The sequence below is a fragment of the Rhinoraja longicauda genome, chromosome 21 (genome assembly GCF_053455715.1).
Source record: "Rhinoraja longicauda isolate Sanriku21f chromosome 21, sRhiLon1.1, whole genome shotgun sequence".
NCBI lineage: Eukaryota > Metazoa > Chordata > Chondrichthyes > Rajiformes > Arhynchobatidae > Rhinoraja > Rhinoraja longicauda.
The window spans coordinates 20,506,543-20,526,238 of NC_135973.1; the positions used below are offsets into that span (position 1 = coordinate 20,506,543).

The following is a 19,696-nucleotide window of genomic DNA, read 5'->3' on the forward strand; positions in this document are numbered from 1 at the left end:
CCCTGCCTGTGTTCACCCTTTTGTTTTTCCAAAGGTCTTTTTCACCGTTTCTAAACGGATCTAATTAGAGATTGTTTAAAACAATTCAAACAGACTTAAATAATTCACATGCCAAACTATTTTAAATAAATGAATTCAGAACATTTAAGTTTTAACGGCTAATTGGAAAAAAAATTGGAATAAGTAAATGTTTAGCAATTTAGTCTAGGCAGTGACTTTATTCAAATGAATGAATTTTATGTGTATTCAAGGGTCTGGGTAGACAGTGTATTGAATCCCTCAATCCAGATCGGCCACCTCCAGATTGGTCGTGTCTGACCCCCAGTGCATCTCTGACTTCGGCATTGTCAGGGATGCACTGGATCTCACAAGGTTAGTGTTGCGCAGTGTTCAAGAACCAGATGGTTGCTGGAAGAAGCTGTTCTTGAACCTGGTAGTCATGGGGTTTCAGGCTCCTGTTCCTTCTTCCTGATGGTAGGAGTGGAATGAAAGCGTGGCCTGGGTGGTGTGGGTCTGAGCATGTACTGCAGGTTTCGGCAGTGCTCCACTGAACTGGCTGGCTCTTGTTTCCAGTGTACCCGCTGAGTTACTCCAGCATTTTGTCTTTCCATTGTAAACTAGCATCTGCAGTTCCTTGTTTCCATCTCGTGTCCTGATGGGAGAACTGGAGTTGTTAGATCAGTAAACAAATTTGCATCAAATTCTGCAGTTCTGCTTTGCAGTGTGAAATGAATCGTTAAAATGAGCCCTGGGATAGCCCTGTGGTACTTTACACAAACAGAGGAGCTCAGTGAATACTTAATTACACCCAGCAGAAAGAATGATAAAATTCTTCTGATGAAGGTCAAGAGTCCATTAGAACAGTAAGAAAGCGGAGAAGGCAGTACAAGGAGTGCTCAGGCAGAATAATAATGAACTACTCAGTGTTCCTCACACTCATGGCATTTGGCAACAGTAGAATAGATTTGTTTTAGTTTGCACTGTTTGCATGGAAACTTCTGTAGTCCTGGAGAAATTGCTGTTCCATTTATGACATCCTCAACATTGGAAGGAAATGCTTTGCCTTTTGTTTGGCCTTGGGGGTGTGGTTGTGAGGAAGTAGTTGTGGAGGAAAATCCCATATTTTAAATTCCACAAATGTATCGCCTTTGTAGTTCATTCTTCTTAAGAGATTAATTGCAAGATTATCCAAACTTGCACCCTTGTTACATGCTGAGTTAACAGAGAACTCTTTCAATTCATATGTTGCAGGAATGTTGGAGACTGATAACATTTCTGGGAAAACTAGTCGGTGTCATTTATTTCTCATCACAGTCTAAAAAATGGCTACTTCAAGAATAAATCCAGGAATTTGAAAGTTAATTTGGAATTTTGTGTGTACATTTTACAGATGGGAAGCATTTTATTTTGGATGCTGATCAACCCAAAGAAATTGCATTTGGCTTTGCAATGTAGCATTTTGTAGCTATAGCTAATCATTTTCTTCGATTTCCTTCTCTACAGTGCAAACACATTACAACGACATAGCAACAAGCAATGAAAGTTTCACGGAATTTAAACAAATTAAACAATAATAAAAACTAGTAAACAAGCAACAACATTCACGAAAAAAGAACGAAAAACTGTTAAAATTTTTTGACTTACCAATGAGAACAAGCAAAGAACAGTGACGATGGCGTTATTCAAAGCACAGCATTATCACAACGTGACCACTTGGACACTGTCTCATATACCGATTTCTAAGCTCCCGTACAAAATGTCGGCACGTAACCCACCGTGAGGTCCATAGTTCACGTCAGGGTCATTACAATCGCGTTGTTTTCATTTTTTTTTAAATCGCGACGAGTGCAAAAAAAAAAATCATCATTTTTTAGCATTGACGACTTCAGACAATGGGAGGGACTACAGAGTGAGACATCGATAAAATAGGCGAGCAAACTAGATTTTTATTTCATGATTTTAAGTTCTATTCATTATTAAGTATTTCAATGGAAAGCTTGAACAAAAAATAAAAAAGAAACAATAAATACAAAAACGGTTACTCTGCTTTTAACTCACACATTTCACACTTGACCAAAGAGGCACTACTACCCACGTTGTGCTGCAAAAACGTGGGGCATCAGAAAACCATCTCTCATCGGGTGATGAATGATAAAAATCATAAGCATAATCAGAATTTGGCTGAGAGAGTTAATTGCAAAATTAATGTAATCTTTCTCATATAAATTAGCTTCAGCATTTGATGAAATCCTGCTTGAAAAATGTCACAAAAAAAGGCAAGGAAACACCGACACATCTGATATTTTTCTTTGTAAAAACATATTTGTTTATTTTTGCTTCATCTCATTATTTTGGCTATACACCATGATCTATACTACTTAAAATACAGGATATGAAACAATGGGAATATTACATTAAAAAACAGGAAAATAACCTGGAAGTTTGGAGACCTTCAGTTTCACTGAGTGCTGTATTTACGGAAACATCCATATCTGCATCATGATGTGCCAATTTATGAACTCGGTACTCTTCTCCATGAAAGCAAACCTGTAAAATGTCACCTTTATCACAGTGTCCACCTGAATCGCCACTTTAAAGGAATGAAGAACCTGTACACCCAGATCTTTGTTCTCAACACTCCAGGGTTCTACCATTTACTGTGTAGGTCCTGCCCTTGTTTGATATACCAAAGTGCAGCCCCTCACAATTATCAGAGTTAAATCCCATTTGCCAGTCCGTGGTCCACCATCCCAAGTGATCCAGATCCTGATGACCACCCAACCTTGTCAAAGGTCTTACTAAAGTTCATATGGACAGCATCCATTGCCCTGCCCTCATCACTCTTCTTGGTGAGCTCTTCAACAAACTCTTCTCAGATTTGTGAGACGCAATTTCCTCCACACAAAGCTATGATGACTATTATAAATCAGTCAGCGGGTCAGGCAGCATCTCTGGAGAGAAGGGATGGGTGATGTTTCATGTCAAGACCCTCTTCAGACTGAAGAAGGGTCTTGACCCGAAACGTCACCCATTCCTTCTCTCTAGAGATGCTGCCTGACCCGCTGAGTTACTCCAGCATTTTGGGTCTACCTTCGATTTAAACCAGCATCTGCAGTTTTTCCCCCACACATTATAAATCAGTCCGTGCCTATCCGAATACTGGAAGAGCATGTCCTCAAGAATCCCCTCCTACAACTTTCCTACCACTGACATCAGGTTTACTGGCCTGTATATTCCTGCTTTCCTCCTTAAATAATGAAACAACATTTGCCTTCTGGAACTTCTTGTGGCTTATATGAATATCTCTGCAAGGGCCCCGCCAATTTCCTCTCGAGCTTCGTACAAGATCCGAGGATACACTTGGTCAGGCCCTGGGGATTATTCCATTTTAAAGTGCTTTAAAACTTCCAAAAAATTCCTCTTTGGTAATTTGTCTATGATGTAAGACATCACAACTCGTATGACTCAATTCCTTGAGGCACCATGATGATCTCAGTAAAAGCAAATGCGAAGTATTCACTAAACTGTGGGTCAGGGGGTGTGGAGTCAACAGCGTGCAGTTAACGGAGAGTGTAGGAAAGGTTACATTTAAACTAACGGCATGGAGATGGGAACCAATGCAAGGAGACAGAGGGACATAAAAGGAGGACAGAAGCAAAAGGTAGACGGGAGATAAGAAAAACAATCCTGAAAGCTTTTTGTCTTAATGCGAGGAGCATTCGTAATAAGGTGGATGAATTGAATGTGCACTTAGTAGTTATGGAATATGATATAGTTGGAATTACGGAGACATGGCTCCAGGGTGACCAAGGCTGTGAGCTAGACATGCAGGGGTATTCGATATTCAGGAAGGATAGACAGAAAGGATGAGGAGGCATTGCTGGTTAAAGAGGAGATTAATGCAATAGGAAGGAGAGACATTAGCTTGGATGCTGTAGAATCGATATGGGTAGAACTGCGAAATAGCCACGGGCAGAAAACGCTTGATGGAGTTGTATTCAGACCGCCAAACAACAGGAGGGAGGTTGGGGACAGCATCAAGCAGGAAATTAGGGATGCGTGTAGCAAAGGTACAGCAGTCAGTTATCATGGGTGACTTTAATCTACATATAGATTGGGCCAAACAAATTGGTAGCAGCGCTGAGGAGGACGATTTCCTGGAATGTATACGGGATGTTTTTTTAAACCAATATGTAGAAGAACCGACTAGAGGACAGGCCATCCTAGACTGGGTATGGGGTAATGAGGAAGGAGTAGTTAGCAATCTTGTTGTGCAAAGCCCCTTGGGCAACAGTGAACATAATATGGTGGAATTCTGTCTGTATTAGGATTCAAAGTGACATGGTTAATTCAGAGACAAGGGTCCTGAACTTAAAGAAAGGAGACTTTGAAGGTATGAGATGGGAATTGGCTAGGATAGATGGGCAAATTATACTTAAAGGGTTGACGGTGGAGATGCAATGGCGAAGATTTTAAGACCGCATGGATAAAAAATTGTTCATTGCTATCTGGCGAAAAAATAAAACGGGGAAAGCAGCTCAACCGTGGCTAACGAGGGAAATCAAGGATAGTGTTAAATCCAAGGAAGAGGCATATAAATTGGTCAGAGGAAGCAGCAAACCGGAGGACTGGGAGAAATTTAGAACTCAACAGAGGAGGACAAAGGGGTTAATTAAGAGGGAAAAAAGATTACGAAAGAAAGCTTGCGGGGAATATAAAAACTGACCCTAAAAGCTTCTTTAGATATGTAAAAAGGAAAAGATTAGTGAAGACAAATCGGACAGGTGAATTTATAATGGGAAACAAAGAAATGGCTGAACAGTTAAACAAGCACTTGGTTCTGTCTTCATTAAGGAAGACACAAACAATCTCCCAAAAATACTAGGGGACTGAGGATCTAGCATGACGGAGGAACTGAAAGGAATCCACACAAGTCAGGAAATGGTGTTTTAGGTTCTGGATCAGTTCCTGTGCACTGGACGATAGCCAATGTGACCCCACTTGTTAAAGGAGGGAGAGAGAAAACGGGAAATTATAGACCAGTTTGCCGTACATCGGTAGTGGGGAAGATGCTTGAGGCGATTGTTAAAGATGTAATAGCAGCGCATTTGGAAAGCAGTGACAGGATCGGTCAAAGTCAGCAGGGATTTATGATGGGGAAATCATGCTTGACTAATCTGGAATTTTTTGAGGATGTAACAAGTAGAATGGATAAGGGAGAGCCAGTGGATGTGGTGTATCTGGACTTTCAAAAAGCCTTTGACAAGGTCCCACATGAGATTAGTGTGCAAAATTAGAGCACATGGTATTGGGGGTAGGGTATTGACATGGATAAAGAACTGGTTGACAGTCAGGAAGCAAAGAGTAGGAATTAACGGGTCCTTTTCAGAATGGCAGGCAATGACTAGTGGGGTGCCGCAAGGCTTGGTGCTGGGACTCCAGTTATTTACAATATATATTAACGATTTAGACAAGGGAATTCAATGTGGCATCTCCATGTTTGCGGATGACACAAAGCTGGGGGGCAGTGTGAACTGCGATGAGGATGCTATGAGGCTGCAGGGTGACTTGGATAGGTTAAGTGGGCAGATGCAGTATAATGCGAACAAATGTGAGATTATCCACTTTGGTGGCAAGAACAGGAAGGCAGATTATTATCTGAATGGTGTCAGATTAGGAAAAGGGGAGGTGCGAATGTACTTGTCCATCAGTCACTGAAAGTAAGCATGCAGTCAGTGAAGAAAGCTAATGGCATGTTGGCCTTCACTGCGAAAGGATTTGAGTTTAGGAGCAAGGAGATCCTACTGCAGTTGTACGGGGCCCTGATGGGACCACACCAGGCGTATTGTGTGCAATTTTGGTCACAATTTGAGGAAGGACATTATTGCTGGAGGGAGCAGCGCAGGTTCACCAGGTTAATTCCTGGGATGGCGGGACTGACATATGATGAAAGAATGGGTCGACTGGGCTTGTATTCACTGGAATTTAGGATGAGAGGGGATCTTATCGAAACATATAAAATTCTTAAAGGAATGGACAGGCTAGATGCAGGAAAAATGTTCCCGATGTTGGGGGAGTCCAGAACCAGGGGTCACAGTTTTTATTTAGGACTGAGCTGAGGAAAAACATTTTCACCCAGAGAGTTGTGAATTAGTGGAATTCTCTACCACAGAAGGCAGTGGAGGCTAATTCACTGGATGTTTTCAAGAGTTAGATTTAGCTTTTGGGGTTAAAGAAATCAAGGGATAAGGGAAAAAAGCAGGAACGGGGTACTGATTTTGGATGATCAGCCATGATGATATTGAATGGCCGTGCTGGCTCGAAGGGCCGAATGGCCTACTCCTGCACCTAATTTTTTCTATCTCCCCCATCACTTGTCAGTTATTTTCCACCATTTAAAAGCGTTTGTAATTCTCAATTTGTCTTGCCATTCCTATTAGAGTATAATGTCTGAATAGTGCAGTCAAGACTGGTCAAATATTCTCAATTATACTTGGGTTTTGATATTTCCAAGACCCAATTCTTGCTGTGACCAGCACTATCTTGCAGAGGGATTAAATGGCGCTATTTCGGTAAACCTTAATGGATGCAAAATTTTCATAAATGAATAAATAATATGTCCCATCAAAGCCACTTACTTAAAGTCGAAAAGAAAAATGTTTTTGTTTCAAAGAATAGTTTGTTTCTCCTGTGGTCAGCTAATCTCATGTATGTTTGAGAATTTCATGTATTTTTTGTTATATTACAGGAGTTCACCACCTCCTGAAGTTTTCATGTGAGACAAATCACTATTCTTGATTTACTATAAAGTAAAGGTATTAATCATTTGCGTAGATGAGAGATTTATTGGGATTTTCTGGATATTGCTGTAGGTTTATGATCCTACAAGCAAACTCTCCTGATAAGTTTATAGTCATACAGCATGGAAACAGGGCCTTCGGCCCAACTTGCCCATGCCGACCAATATGCCCCAACTAAACAAGTCCCACCTGCCTGCGTTTGGCTCATAATCCCTCTAAACCTACTCTATCTGTTTCTTAAATGTTGCAATAGTACCTGGCTCAACTACCTCCTCTGGCAGCTTGTTCCATAGATTCACCACCCTTTGTGTAAAAAACGTTATCCCTCAGGTTCCCATTAAATCTCCCCCCCCCCCTCACCGTAAACCTATGTCCTCTGGGTCTCGATTGCCTTGCCAAAATAATCTTGTGTGCTTACCTATCTATTCCTCTCATGACTTTGTACACATTTTATCATTTGTGTCAAAATAGCACAAAAAGGCATAAGTTTATTAACTGACTGATCCCTATGGCGTGAATATTTTTCAGTAAATCAACACTCAATTGGTGTAGGATTGGTTCCGAATATGTAGGAGTAACCTCAGGCGATTGTTAAATTGTTTAGAATTTTACTCTTGCCATTTTCTACTGTTTGTGACCATGAACTTTGAAGCTGAGCAAAAGGTTTCCATCCCGAACCTTTTCAGAGCCACAACTGAAACAGAAAATAGATGAAGGTAGGAGGCTTCGGTATGTGAGTCTCATGGCTTTCCATCTGTGCCTGTCTCTGGCTTCATTTCTCAGCTCCTGTGTGGAATACTGCGAGAACATATGTTCTACCACATCACGATGAGTCATTTTCAGCACATACATATTGCCTTACCGCATTAATCTGTTGCTGAATTGACATTTTTTCAACATACAATTTATCCCTGTTCTTGTCACACACGAGAAAAGATACGCTTGCAATATACAGCACTTTTTAATGCCCCAAAGCACCTTACAGCTGTTGAACTATTTCTGCAGTTCAGTTGCTGTTATACTGTAATATGCTGTACTTCAATATTAATAGTTACTGTATGTACAGAATTAAAGGAATATGTACTCCCGGGTAATGACAAGGATGACATTCACCCACAGAATATGAATATTACTTTTGGTTCATTACCTCCTCTTGCACCCCTCGACCCTATCATTCGTTCATGAGTTGTGGACGTCTCTTAAGGCGTTGTCATGCATCCCCAATTGTCCTTGGGAAGCTGTGGGGAGTTGGTAAATTGTGACAGTTCATGTGGTCACAGTTTAATACAAGTAAATCTTGTGGATTGCTGGGTCCATTTGCGAGAGCACCGGTCAAATGTATTGCGGTGATCCGAGGTCATGACTGGGTAAAGACAATAAAGATAGTCCGAGGGTCTCCAGTGAGGTTGGAAGTAGCTCAGGAACAACTAGAGAGTGGACTTTACTGGACTAATCGGACTTTACTGGACTTGATCTTGCACTAAATGTTATTCCCTTTATCATGTATCTGTACACTGGATGGCTCGAGTGTAATCATGTATAGTCTTTCCACTGACTGGTTAGCACGCAACAAAAGCTTTTCACTGTACCTCGATACATGTGACAATAAACTAGACTAAACTAAATTTCTTCCTTCGCAAAGTCGACATCTTTTCACATAATGTTTGCTTCATTCCAGTAATCTTGTGGTGAGTAATACCAGCCCTGTTCCAAATATTTTAAAATTAACAAGTTTAAACCGCTCGTGTCTTGTTCATCCATGTTTCTGGTTATGGTAAAGAAACTACTGTACTCTCATACCGCACGGTCCCAGACGATAATTTCAGCCAATGTTTGTCTTGTTTTTGTTTTTCCCAACTCTATCTCCATTTTATTTATTTACAGACTATCTTCACTCCCAGAAACCTATTTCTTAATTTACAGTTCACATAGGGTTCACCATTTTCCATGCATTTTTTAATATCTCAGCCAAGTGGAGCGTGAATCCTTTGGAATTAGTTGGCTGAAATAGCTTCTGATCGCAATTGTCCCAGTGGTAAATGCAGAGCTCAGTGAGGACGGGCAAATGCATGTGGGTTTGATTCTTTGTAAGATATAGTCGGCTTGTGCTGAATTCTCTAGCCTTGCTTGTGCCTGGGGCAGGCTGCTGAAGAGTGTGTGTCAGGATGAAGGGATGATGTGGGAAATCTCTTCATTTCAAATGAGAGCCATTGAGTCACACAGCACGGAAACAGGTCCTTTGGCCCAACTTGCCCATGCCAATTGCCCTTGCTAAACTGAGCTTAACCCATCTGCCTGTGCCTGGCCCATATCCCACCAAATCACATCTGTGTATTTTAAGTCTCGTAATTGTATCTGCTTCTACCACTTTACCACTATACAACTCGGAAACTGGCCCTTCAGCCTAACTCGTCCATACCGACCAAGATGCCCCATCGTTCCATTTGCCCACATTTAATCCATGTCCCTCTGAACCTTTCCTTTCCATGTACCTGTCAAAGCGTCTTTTAAACGCTGTTAAGTGCTGCCTCAACTACCTCCTCTGGCAGCTCGTTCCATGTACCCACCACCCTCTTGACTCCTTGAACAAAAATGTAATTTTTGAGGTTGTTTCTTTAGTCTTTACTAATGATGTAAAACAACATGTTTTTAGCTGTAATGTTCAAATACTGCCGTGCCACTAAGTGCCAGAATAAACAACTGGGTGCAGTGAATTTTCTTACGTGGCAGACCATTCCTCCATTTATTCCCAGCAAACCGAATACAACCACAGTGGACATACTCGAACTTCTGCAACTTTTCCAGTAGTTTTATTTGTGTTTAATAAATTCACGAGTTCCAGAATATGTAACCAGCAGGAAAAAGTTCTGCTTAAAAGTTTCATGAATCACAATGTTTTTGTAGGGGACACTGCGGCCATTATAGTTAACATAATGGCGACCTGGTGTGGTTTTTCAAACTTTCATTCCTTCAACTGCAGCTCACATTGCAAGTCCGGTAAGCAGCCATGTGGAAGGCAAGGCTTTACCACAGGATTCGATGAATAAATAAAGGCTTGCCCAGTTTAGCCGTTTGTTTTGATAGTTCCCTCAACATGTGGGACATTAATAAATCACCTACATACAGCGGATATTTTAGTGATCCTGTAACTAACTGCCGTTTTTCCTTCTGCTTCACACCACATATTTATTTTTTCCCAACCCCATTTTCTCCATCTTTTTCTGTTCTCCTAAAGTTAGTGATTGATGCTCTCCCACAACTCCATGGCTGACTACTGTACTTCAGTACCATGGGCAAAGTAAGAAGATTTTGTTCACAATCTTGGGTGTGACTATCCAACTGTGGAAAGTGTTGCAGCCTATTTCTGCTTCCACTATCAATGCAGCCTTTCATTTTGCATTTTGAGATCCAGACACAGACACAAAGCAACTGCATTTTTTAAATTCCTCTTGATTAATATGACACCTTGCAGACTACCTATCCATTGAGCTGCCTCAACAAGGGTGCTGGGAATTGAGGTCATAGGAAAGCATATATGACTCCTCTGGTGGGAAGAAAATACAAAGGTTTGAAAGCATGTATGACCAGACTCTGGAACAGCTTTTTTACCTGCAGACTACTGAGCGGACCTCTCATAAGTTAATCATGTAGTCCCCATCTCCCAACCTACTTCATTGCGGTCGTAGCACTTTTAAAAATCTGTACGTTCTCTGTAGCTGTAGTGCTGTAACACTATATTCTGCACTCTGATATTTTTCTTTTTGCTAGTACCTGTTGTACTTGTGTATGGCTTGATTGTCCCCGTGTAGTATAATTCAATTGGAGAGCAAGCAGACAAAGATTTCCACCATATCTCGGTGACAACAATAGTCCAATGCCAATACATGACGTGTTGAGAGCACGGACAATGTACAGAACTGAAGGGTAATGTGTTCTGTCTGCTTTGCCCCTGCAGGTGCTCTGACGGTTGGCCTCGTTCGCCAGTGTCAAACAATCCATGGGCGTGAACGAACGTGTGTCCCTCCTCGCCTTCCACCCGAATGGGTCACCACACTATTTTTCATTATCATGGGCATTATTTCATTGACGGTAACATGCGGCTTGCTGGTGGCCTCTCACTGGCGAAGAGAAACCACCAAATACGCCCGCTGGATAGCTTTTGCTGGAAGTAAGTCCACTCTCATTCAGATTTCAACACTTGGAGCATGATGAGAAATTGTCGTTTGCAGCTTAAAAAATAAAAATGTAACTTTTCCAAAAATAACCATTTGTGTTGACCGTGACAAGATTTATGTGCATGATTTGATATCTGCGGTATTCCTCTTCCTCCCCCTCCCACTAATTCTTGTTTCAACCATTAGTGTTGCTAATGTAGAATAGAACATAGATCAGTACAGACAGGTCAAGCAGCATATCTGGAGAAAAAGGATGGGTGACTTTTTGGGTCAGGACAGATCTTCAGTCTGAAGAAGAGTTCCGATCCAAAACATCGCCCATCATTTTTATCCAGAGATGCTGCCTGATCCGCTGTTACTCCAACATTTCGTGTCTGTCTTTGTTTCTGTAGTCCCTTCAGTACAGCATAGGGAAAGGCACTTCAGCTCGCAATGTCTGTGCCGAACATGACGGCAAATTAAACTAATTGCTTTGGGCTGCATGTGATCCATTCCCTGCGTATCCATGTGCTGATCTAAAAGCCTCTTAAACACCGCTATCATATCTACTTCCACCACTACCCCTGACAGCTGAACATAAACTAAATAGCAGATGCTAAACTTCAAATTTCCCAAGTACAAAGAAGAACTCTATAAATTGTTATTAAATTCTTTATAATGCACCTGGGGATTTTATTTAGTTGAAACTTTCATCAGGATACCAGTAATGAGCAAGGCCAACAAATGCTATCATGGAATTAAAATTTACAGTATGTGATATCAATCAAACTTGTTCCCTAAACAGAAAAGATTTATTCCTGAAACATTCATGCACAAGGGTTCCTCCGTATAAGTAATACGTGTGAACTGCAAACAGGATTTATAAGCAATCTAACTTTCATCCTGTAGAGGTTGTTGAGAATAAGCACTTAAGGAAAATAAACAGTGGCTTGAACCCTTTTGCGAGAGTAAACCAAATGGACTAAATATTTCTGCAATATTTGAAATGTTCTGCAAGTGGCCAATTTTTTTTCCATGTGGTAATTATAATTGACTGATAGCATTGTTGGACCAAGCATCAATCCTTGCATCCAGATAAGTTTCAATTGAAATAAAAAACCCAGGTGGATTATAAAGAACTTAATAAAAATTTGCACAATTCTTCCTTGTGCTCAAGTAATTTGAGATCCAGCACGTTATTCATTTTCTGTTGAGAACTGTGCGAGGCAGCAATTTCATGTCTTATCTCATTCCTGGGGCAAAAGACGAAGAGAAGTGTCTGCAGAGTGCCAGAACGTGTATTTATAAATCTTGTCAACACCACTAATTATCGTTGGTTTAAATGTACGGAAGGAAGATATATTAGATTATTAAAGATAAATAACCTTTGACTCTCCAAATGAATCATGAATATTTTAAAGATTAAAACAAGAATATAGAAACTATTTCAGTCACAGCAATACAGTGCGGAAACAGGCCCTTTGGCCCAGGTTGTTCATGCCAACCAACATGTTAACTGAGCTTGTCCCATTTGCCTGTGTCTGGCCCATATCCATCCAAATGTTTTATAGCTATGTACATGTCAAAATGTTCTTTAAGTGCCAGAACTGTGCCTGCCTCTATGACTTCCTCTGGCAGCTCAAACCATGTATGCACCATTTCTGTGGAGAAGTTGCTCTGCAGGTCCCTTTTAAATCTTTCTTCCCCCCCCCCCCCCCCCACCCACCCACCCACCCCCCTCTCCCCGAGCTTAAAGTTCTGCCCTCTAGTTTTTTTACTCGATTACTCTGGGAGAAGCTGTTCACCTTATCTATGCTTTTATGGCATGCTTTTCCCACTCATACTTTATCCCTCTATAAGGTTACCCCTTGTTCTCTAATGTGCTTGGGAAAATCAGCTCAAACCATTCAGACAGAGTAATATCCTGATATCTTTTTTGTATCCTTGCCGGTTTAATGGCCTTCTTCCGAAAGCAGGGGGACCAGAACTGCATGCAGTACTCCAAACGTGTCCTTGCCAACATCTTGTACTGTTGTAACATGACGTCCCTATTCCTGTCCACAATACCCTGACCAATGAAGGCAGGCATGCCAAATATGTTAGTCACCGCCCTATCCACTTCTCTCGCCACGTTCATGAACTATGTGTCTGCATCTGCACCTTGGATCTCTCTATTCTACAGTACTCCCCAGGCCCCAACCATTTACAATACAAGTCTGGTTTGTCCTCCCAAAATTCAACACCTCACATTTATCTGAATTAAACTCCATCTGCCATTTGTCAACCCTTTGGCACAGTTGATCAAGATCCCATTGTAATCACAGATAGCCCTCTCCACTGTGCATGATACCACTAATGTATGTGTCATCTGCAAACTAACCATGCCACTTACATTCATATCCAAATTGTTAATATAAATATCCTTAGCATGTGCTGACCCGTCCTGTCCCCTGAACTTGCTCTCTTTAACTTCTCTATTTGCCTGACCATGCTGTGAGGTTTGTGTCCAGCTATAGAGGTCAGACAACAAATGTTTTATCAACAAATGAACTCCAGCCTGACAAGTATTACCCTGGAGCCAACACTGATAAAAAATGTTTAAAGATTCCACAGTGCATTTTAAATGGTGGCAGCTAGAAGTAACAAATCTGTTTAACTTCAAGTTTTCAACAGCCCAAGCTGACCTTAGGTCACCAATTCGCACTAGTTGTATGTGAATGTGAATTCTATGTTTGGATGTGAATGTAAGTGGCATGGTTAGTAAGTTTGCAGGTGACACATACATTAGTGGTATCGTGGACAGTGCAGAGGGCTAACCCGCTTTCTCCTCCACTTCCTGCACACTAGGGGCAATATACAGAGGCCATTTTACCTACAACCCACAATCTTTGGGATGTGAGCAGAAACCGGAACACCTGGAGGAAACCCACACAGCAAAAGGGGGAATGTGCGAACTCCACACAGACAGACAGCGCCTGAGGTTAGGATCAAACCTGGCTCTCTGGCGCTGCGAGGCAGCAGCTTAACAGCTGCACAGCTGTGCTACCCCCATTTCTTTCCAACTAATTTTTAAGAGATGGCAAAACAGCCCTAACTAACCTTTCCCAGTGCTCTCCCACATATACAATCCATGAACAACAGTTAAAACCACGTCTGTATACTGCCGCAGACAGCTACGGCTGGGAAACAAGAAGCAGGACAAAAGGTCAACATCCTTCCTTTGCACTTGCTTCCTCAGTTTGTCTGATGAGTTCTCTCCTTGTCCCCATACCATCACTTCCTGTGTTATTATTTCCAACAAAATGCTCAGTGCAGCTTTTAGTCTTTTCAACATTTCAGCAGAAGTATGTCAGCAAGAACGAAGGCACACCTGTGAACCAGCAGGTTAGTGAAGGAGACAATTTAAAGGCAGCCTGCTGGTCCTTTGCCGATGAAAGTTGTTTTGTGGCTCTACCGACTGAGTTAAAGTTGTGAGTTCTGCAAAATAGCTTATGAAATCCCACTGGCTAGTTCTCCCACCTCTGCGCTTGCACACTGTTGAGAGGCTGAAACTCCATTTAAGGTCTGGCAGCATTTCGAGCTAATCCTTATTGAATGTATGAACGGGTGAAGGGCACAAGGAAGGCATTTTCATGAACATCAGAGCAATTTTTTAGCTTGTGGTGTAAAGGCTCCATTGTTCCACTGATGCAGACCATTGCGAGCTGCCACTGTATATGTTTTGCCAGTTCAAGAGCAAGCAGCCCTGGTTATCATTGCGCTACAAATTATTTCAGCTCCTTAACGAATCTCCTACTGTGCAGTACTTTGTATTTATTTTCCATCATAAGCAATCCACCTTTGTATCTGTGCAAATGGAACCTCCTGCGAGTGTGCCCTTAGATCTCTATGAATGAATCCTTTGTTCTCCTTTGAATTCATCCCTTTAGGTTGCTGATCGCATATTGGACACTGAAGGTTGAGTCATTTGGACCAGTGTCTGGCTCAGTTACAATGGCGTTGTGTTTCGGACATTAATGCCAGTTTTCTATCAGCTTGACTATAATCGCTCCAACTTCTGTGGCTTTTGATTCCTTGTGAGGCACACCCAGGGAACACCTTGATGAACATCTGTGACATCTCCTGTATTCAAGCTCATCCAGGATTCCCTAGGGAGTGGCAGAGGGAAAATGATTGGAAAAATGTACTTTCACTGGCAGGATGTCTTGGGAAGGGAGAATGAGTCATATCCAGGCTGTGTTGAATACACATAGAACATGGAACACAAACAGTACAGCACAGGAACAGGCCTTAGGCCTACAATGTCTGTGCCAAACATGATGCCAAGATAAACTCATCTCATCTGTCTGCGCATGATAATTAATTAGGCAGACCAAAAACACCCTGATCTGAGATAAAAACAAAGTTCAGGAAACACTCAGCCAGTCAGGCAGCATCTGTAGAGTTAAGATTTCAGGTTGATGACCTTTCATAAGAATTAGTAATAGTTAGAAATCAGGCCTGTTTTAAGTTGCAGTCTTGGGGTAGATGTGTGGAGAACAAAGGGGATGGGTCTACCAAAGTGGAGGCTGAGAGACAGAATGATGCAAGTGGTGGTGGTGCTAACTGAGAACTTGTGAAGGCGTATTAATTGTTGTGATGTTTAGAGGAGGTTCAGCCCAAGGGCTGTAACATGTCTTGACAGAAGATGAGATGCTGTTTGTCAAGTTTACATTGGAGCAGTGTAAGAAACCAAAGACACAGACTTGAGAATGAGGTTTAGATTGGGAGTTTAAAACTCAAAGCCCCTCTGGTCTAAATGGCGAAAGCCTGCATAGTAGTCACCCACTCTGTGTTTGGTGCCTGTGATGTAGGCCTTGGGAATCTGGGCCTTGGCTACTCACCTCAAACTCTGACAGCACCTGCCTGACCCTATATCTCTCCCACTGAGCCGGAGGATAGGAAGTCACGGGAACTCAGCCGCCTACAAGTTACCCTCAAATTTATTGCCATTCCGTCATCATTGAGTTAAAATCCTAGAACTCCCTCACCACCAACACTGAGGGTACCTTCGCCAGAAGAATAATTTGAGAAGGCAACTCATCACTACCTTCTCCAAGGCAATTGGAGATGTTGTGCATGCTAGCACCACACACACCCCCTGCAAGGAAAGAATTGTGCCCAGGGGTCCAAGGGCAAAGAACCTGTTCCCAGTGATGAAGTGCTTTGATATCCTGTGAGTAAGCAGCTGGTTTCACCCAACTTGCTAATAAGTAAATTGTCTGATTTATTCCCCAGTTTCCAATATTTTTATTTTTTGTGAATTTTAATTTGACGTATCCCCTCTTTTTCTCCAGGCCAGAATTTAACTGCTGATGCTCAGTCTCTAGAGTCAATAAATCACTTTCTGCCCGTCGGTTGCTGAGGATGCAATGGAGATATTTATGGATCACATTTGACTTTGGAATTTAAATTGCAGTTAAAACAAACAAGGGGTTGTGTGCAGAACAACAAGAGAAATGAAGTGTGTTCTGCTTTCTGCAGCATGTACGCAGAGCAAGAAGGAAAGGTGGAGGTTTAGTTTAGTTTACAGATACAGCATGGAAACAGGCCCTTCGGCCCACTGAGTCCACACTGACCATCGATCGCCCGTTCACACTAGTTTTATGTTATCCCACTTTCTCATCCACTCCCTGCACAAATCCGCAAGTCTTTTGCACGTGGGAGGAAACCGGAGCACCCAGAGGAAACCCACGCATAACAGGGAGAATGTGCAAACTCCGCACAGACAGCACCCTTCCAGATCAAGTCCAGGTCTCCGGTGCTGAGGCAGTGGCTCTACCAGCTGCGCCACTGTGCCGCCCCATACTGTACAGTGGTATGAGGGGGGCCTGGAGCACCCCATAAGATAACTGTGGCATCTCAAGCTGCCTCATTCAAGGAATGGGTCTGCGTAGTTACCTCGCGGTAGGTCCTTACTGCTGACCCTGCCTTTGTTATCCTCAGACCTGACTATTCCAGCGCATGTTGGTGATGTGCCTGTTTCCGCGTCTTGTAAATTTACCACCTACCCTCTCGAGAGTTTTGCTAGCTAACCTGTCAGTGACACTCTGGGTTTGGCTTAGTGTTCGAGTTTACTTTCATGCTCAAGCCCTTGCCATTGAATCTCAAGTTCCTCAAGAGATCAGGTGATATGACAGATGGGATCTGGCTGGGAGCCCTGGTAGATGAAAAGATGCTTTGTGACCAAGACCTTACTGCCATGAGAGGTGGCGCTCAGGGTCAGAGTGCCTGCCTCAGGTGCTCGGTAAACCCTGTATCTACTGCTGCAATGTTGGTTCGGTCTTAGAACGAACAGATAGAGCCAGGCTGCCACCCCACCCCCCTGTCCCTGACTTCAACCCATTCAAATTCTATCAAAACAATTTTGCAGAACCTGTTTCTCCACCCAATAATTCTTATGTTTTAATAGTACCCTACACCCTAAAGTTCTCGAAGGTATCACTTTAAATACATGGAGAAACAACAGGCTGCTGTAATCTGGAAACAAACAGTGTGCTGGAGGATCTCGAGCAAAACACAAAGTGCAGGAGGAACTCAGCGGGTCAGGCAGCATCTGGGGAGGGTATGGACAGGCGATGTTTTGGGGTGGGACCCTTTTCCATTTTACTGGGTCTGCTGTAGAACAGCTTCTGTAGGAGAAGGAAGGAATGATTTTCAGTGCAAACCCCTGCGTGAGTCTTGTTGCAGGGTTTCAACCCGGAATGCTGACCATTTCTTCCTCCCCCCACCCCCCCCCCCCCCCCGACCGCCCAGATGCTGCTCGACCCACTGAGTTCCTCCAGCAGATTGTTTGTTGTACCATTAAAGTACATTTCTCCTTTTTTCTTTCCCCTTCAATGACTGCGCCTCTAGCAGAGCGTGCTTTCCCAAAGCAACCTCTGCTTGCCTGCCCCATCCATAGGTCTGCCTTTCCCTGCACTGTCCCACTGCCTGTCTGACACCGCAAAGCTGCCCGGATGAGCTGGCCTTTCTTGCAAATGAATATAAGTGAAGTGAACCCATCCTTTGTCAGCACTAACTGGGCATTGGGCATCGACTCACTTTGGTTGCATGCTTTGGTTGAACTTTTATTTTAAAGACCCGGTGTTCTTGGGGGCAGCACAGTGGGAGGGTTGCTGCCTTACAGCGCCAAGTATAAGGCACCTTACACCTGGGTTTGATCCTGACTACGGGTGCTGCCTGTGCAGAGTTGGTGCGGACTCAATGGGCCGAAGGGCCTGTTCCTCTGCTACATCTCTAAAGTAAACTAAATGGCAAGTAAATTCCAAAAATAAATTTAACTCAGAAAAAATATATACAAGTATAAAAGAGAAAACACTATGCAATGATCTTTACATTCATTGTTGTTCAGAGATACAGAAGTGTGAAAATGCATACGTGCGGATTTCGAGACAGTTTCTTTCCAGCTGTTACTACTACGTAGTAGGTAGCTATCTTACCTACTACGAGAGAGCAGTCCTGAGCTGCATCAATGAAGACCCTCAGACTATCTTTAACCAGACTTTACTGACTTTATCTTGCGCTAAATGTTATTCCCTTTATCCTGTATCTGTACACTGTGGACTGTTCGATTGTAATCATGTATAATCTTTCCGCTGACTGGTTAGCATGCAACAAAAAGCTTTTCACTGTACCTCAGTACACGTTACAAATAAGCTAAACTAAACAATCTGTACATTCACAGTGTCATGATTCTATATGTTAGTGGTGTTAGCACATTTTTGTGTACAAAGCACCATTGCCACTCATGTGGCTCCTCTGGGTTGAGAGGCTTCCACATCAGACCCAGCCCGTCAATGTCAAGTACCCGAAAGACCCTGGACTGCAGTCCTTCCCCACGGAACCTTGGCTGCTCTGCGCTTCAGTCCTCCCGCAGCCTGGAATGTGCCAGTTGGCCACATTCCCTTACGGCCGTCTCGTTGTGCTGGGAGGCCAACAGGTTTCGAGCTGACCAAAGAGCGTCTTTCACCGAGCCCATGATCTTCCAGCAGCACTTGATGTCTGCCTCTGTGTGTCCCTCACACAGACTGTCAGCTGCTGCTTCCCTTAACTCCAGTTAAGAAGCCCAACATTGCAGTAAACAGCAGTGTCAATCAGGGATTGGAGACACAAGAAACTGCAGGTGCTGGAATCTTGAGAAAAATACAAAGTGCTGGAGGAACTCAACAGGTCAGGCAGCATCTGTGGAAGGAATTGACAGAATGGACAGTTTTGGGTCCCGACCTGAAATGTCATCTGTCCTCTAACCCCCTGAGTTCCTTCAGCACTTGGTGTTTTGTAAATAAGAGATTGTTGAATTAACTTGTATGACAGAAAACAGCTAAAAATTATTGGCCATAATGTTCTAAAACAGGAAATGCCTCAAGTGTTCAGCAGATCAGCCAGCATTTCATACATCACAAAGACGAGCCCTTCGGCCCAACAAGTCCATGCCATCAAAGATGCCCCATCTAAGCTAGTCCCATTTGCGTTTGTTTGGCCCATATCCATCTAAACCCGTAGAAAGAGTTCTGGGGATAAATGGGTCCCTTTCAGAATGGCAGGCAGTAACTAGTGGGGTACCGCATGGCCTAGTGCTGGGACCGCAGCTATTTACAATATACATTAATGACTTGGATGAAGGGATTAAAAGTACCATTAGCAAATTTGCAGATGATACAAAGCTGGGTGGTAGTGTGGAAGATGCTATGAGGTTGCAGG

The 19,696-nt window shown here is 42.8% G+C and overlaps 1 protein-coding gene across 1 annotated transcript in view; it reads left to right on the top strand.

Moving 5' to 3' along the window:
• LOC144604023 (uncharacterized protein C16orf52 homolog B) overlaps positions 1-19,696 on the top strand; it is an 86,129-nt gene that overhangs the window by 52,627 nt on the left and 13,806 nt on the right. Inside the window, exon 2 of the mRNA XM_078418038.1 lies at positions 10,756-10,968. Coding sequence (XP_078274164.1) covers positions 10,756-10,968 — 213 coding nt within the window. The remainder of the gene's footprint in view (positions 1-10,755; positions 10,969-19,696) is intronic.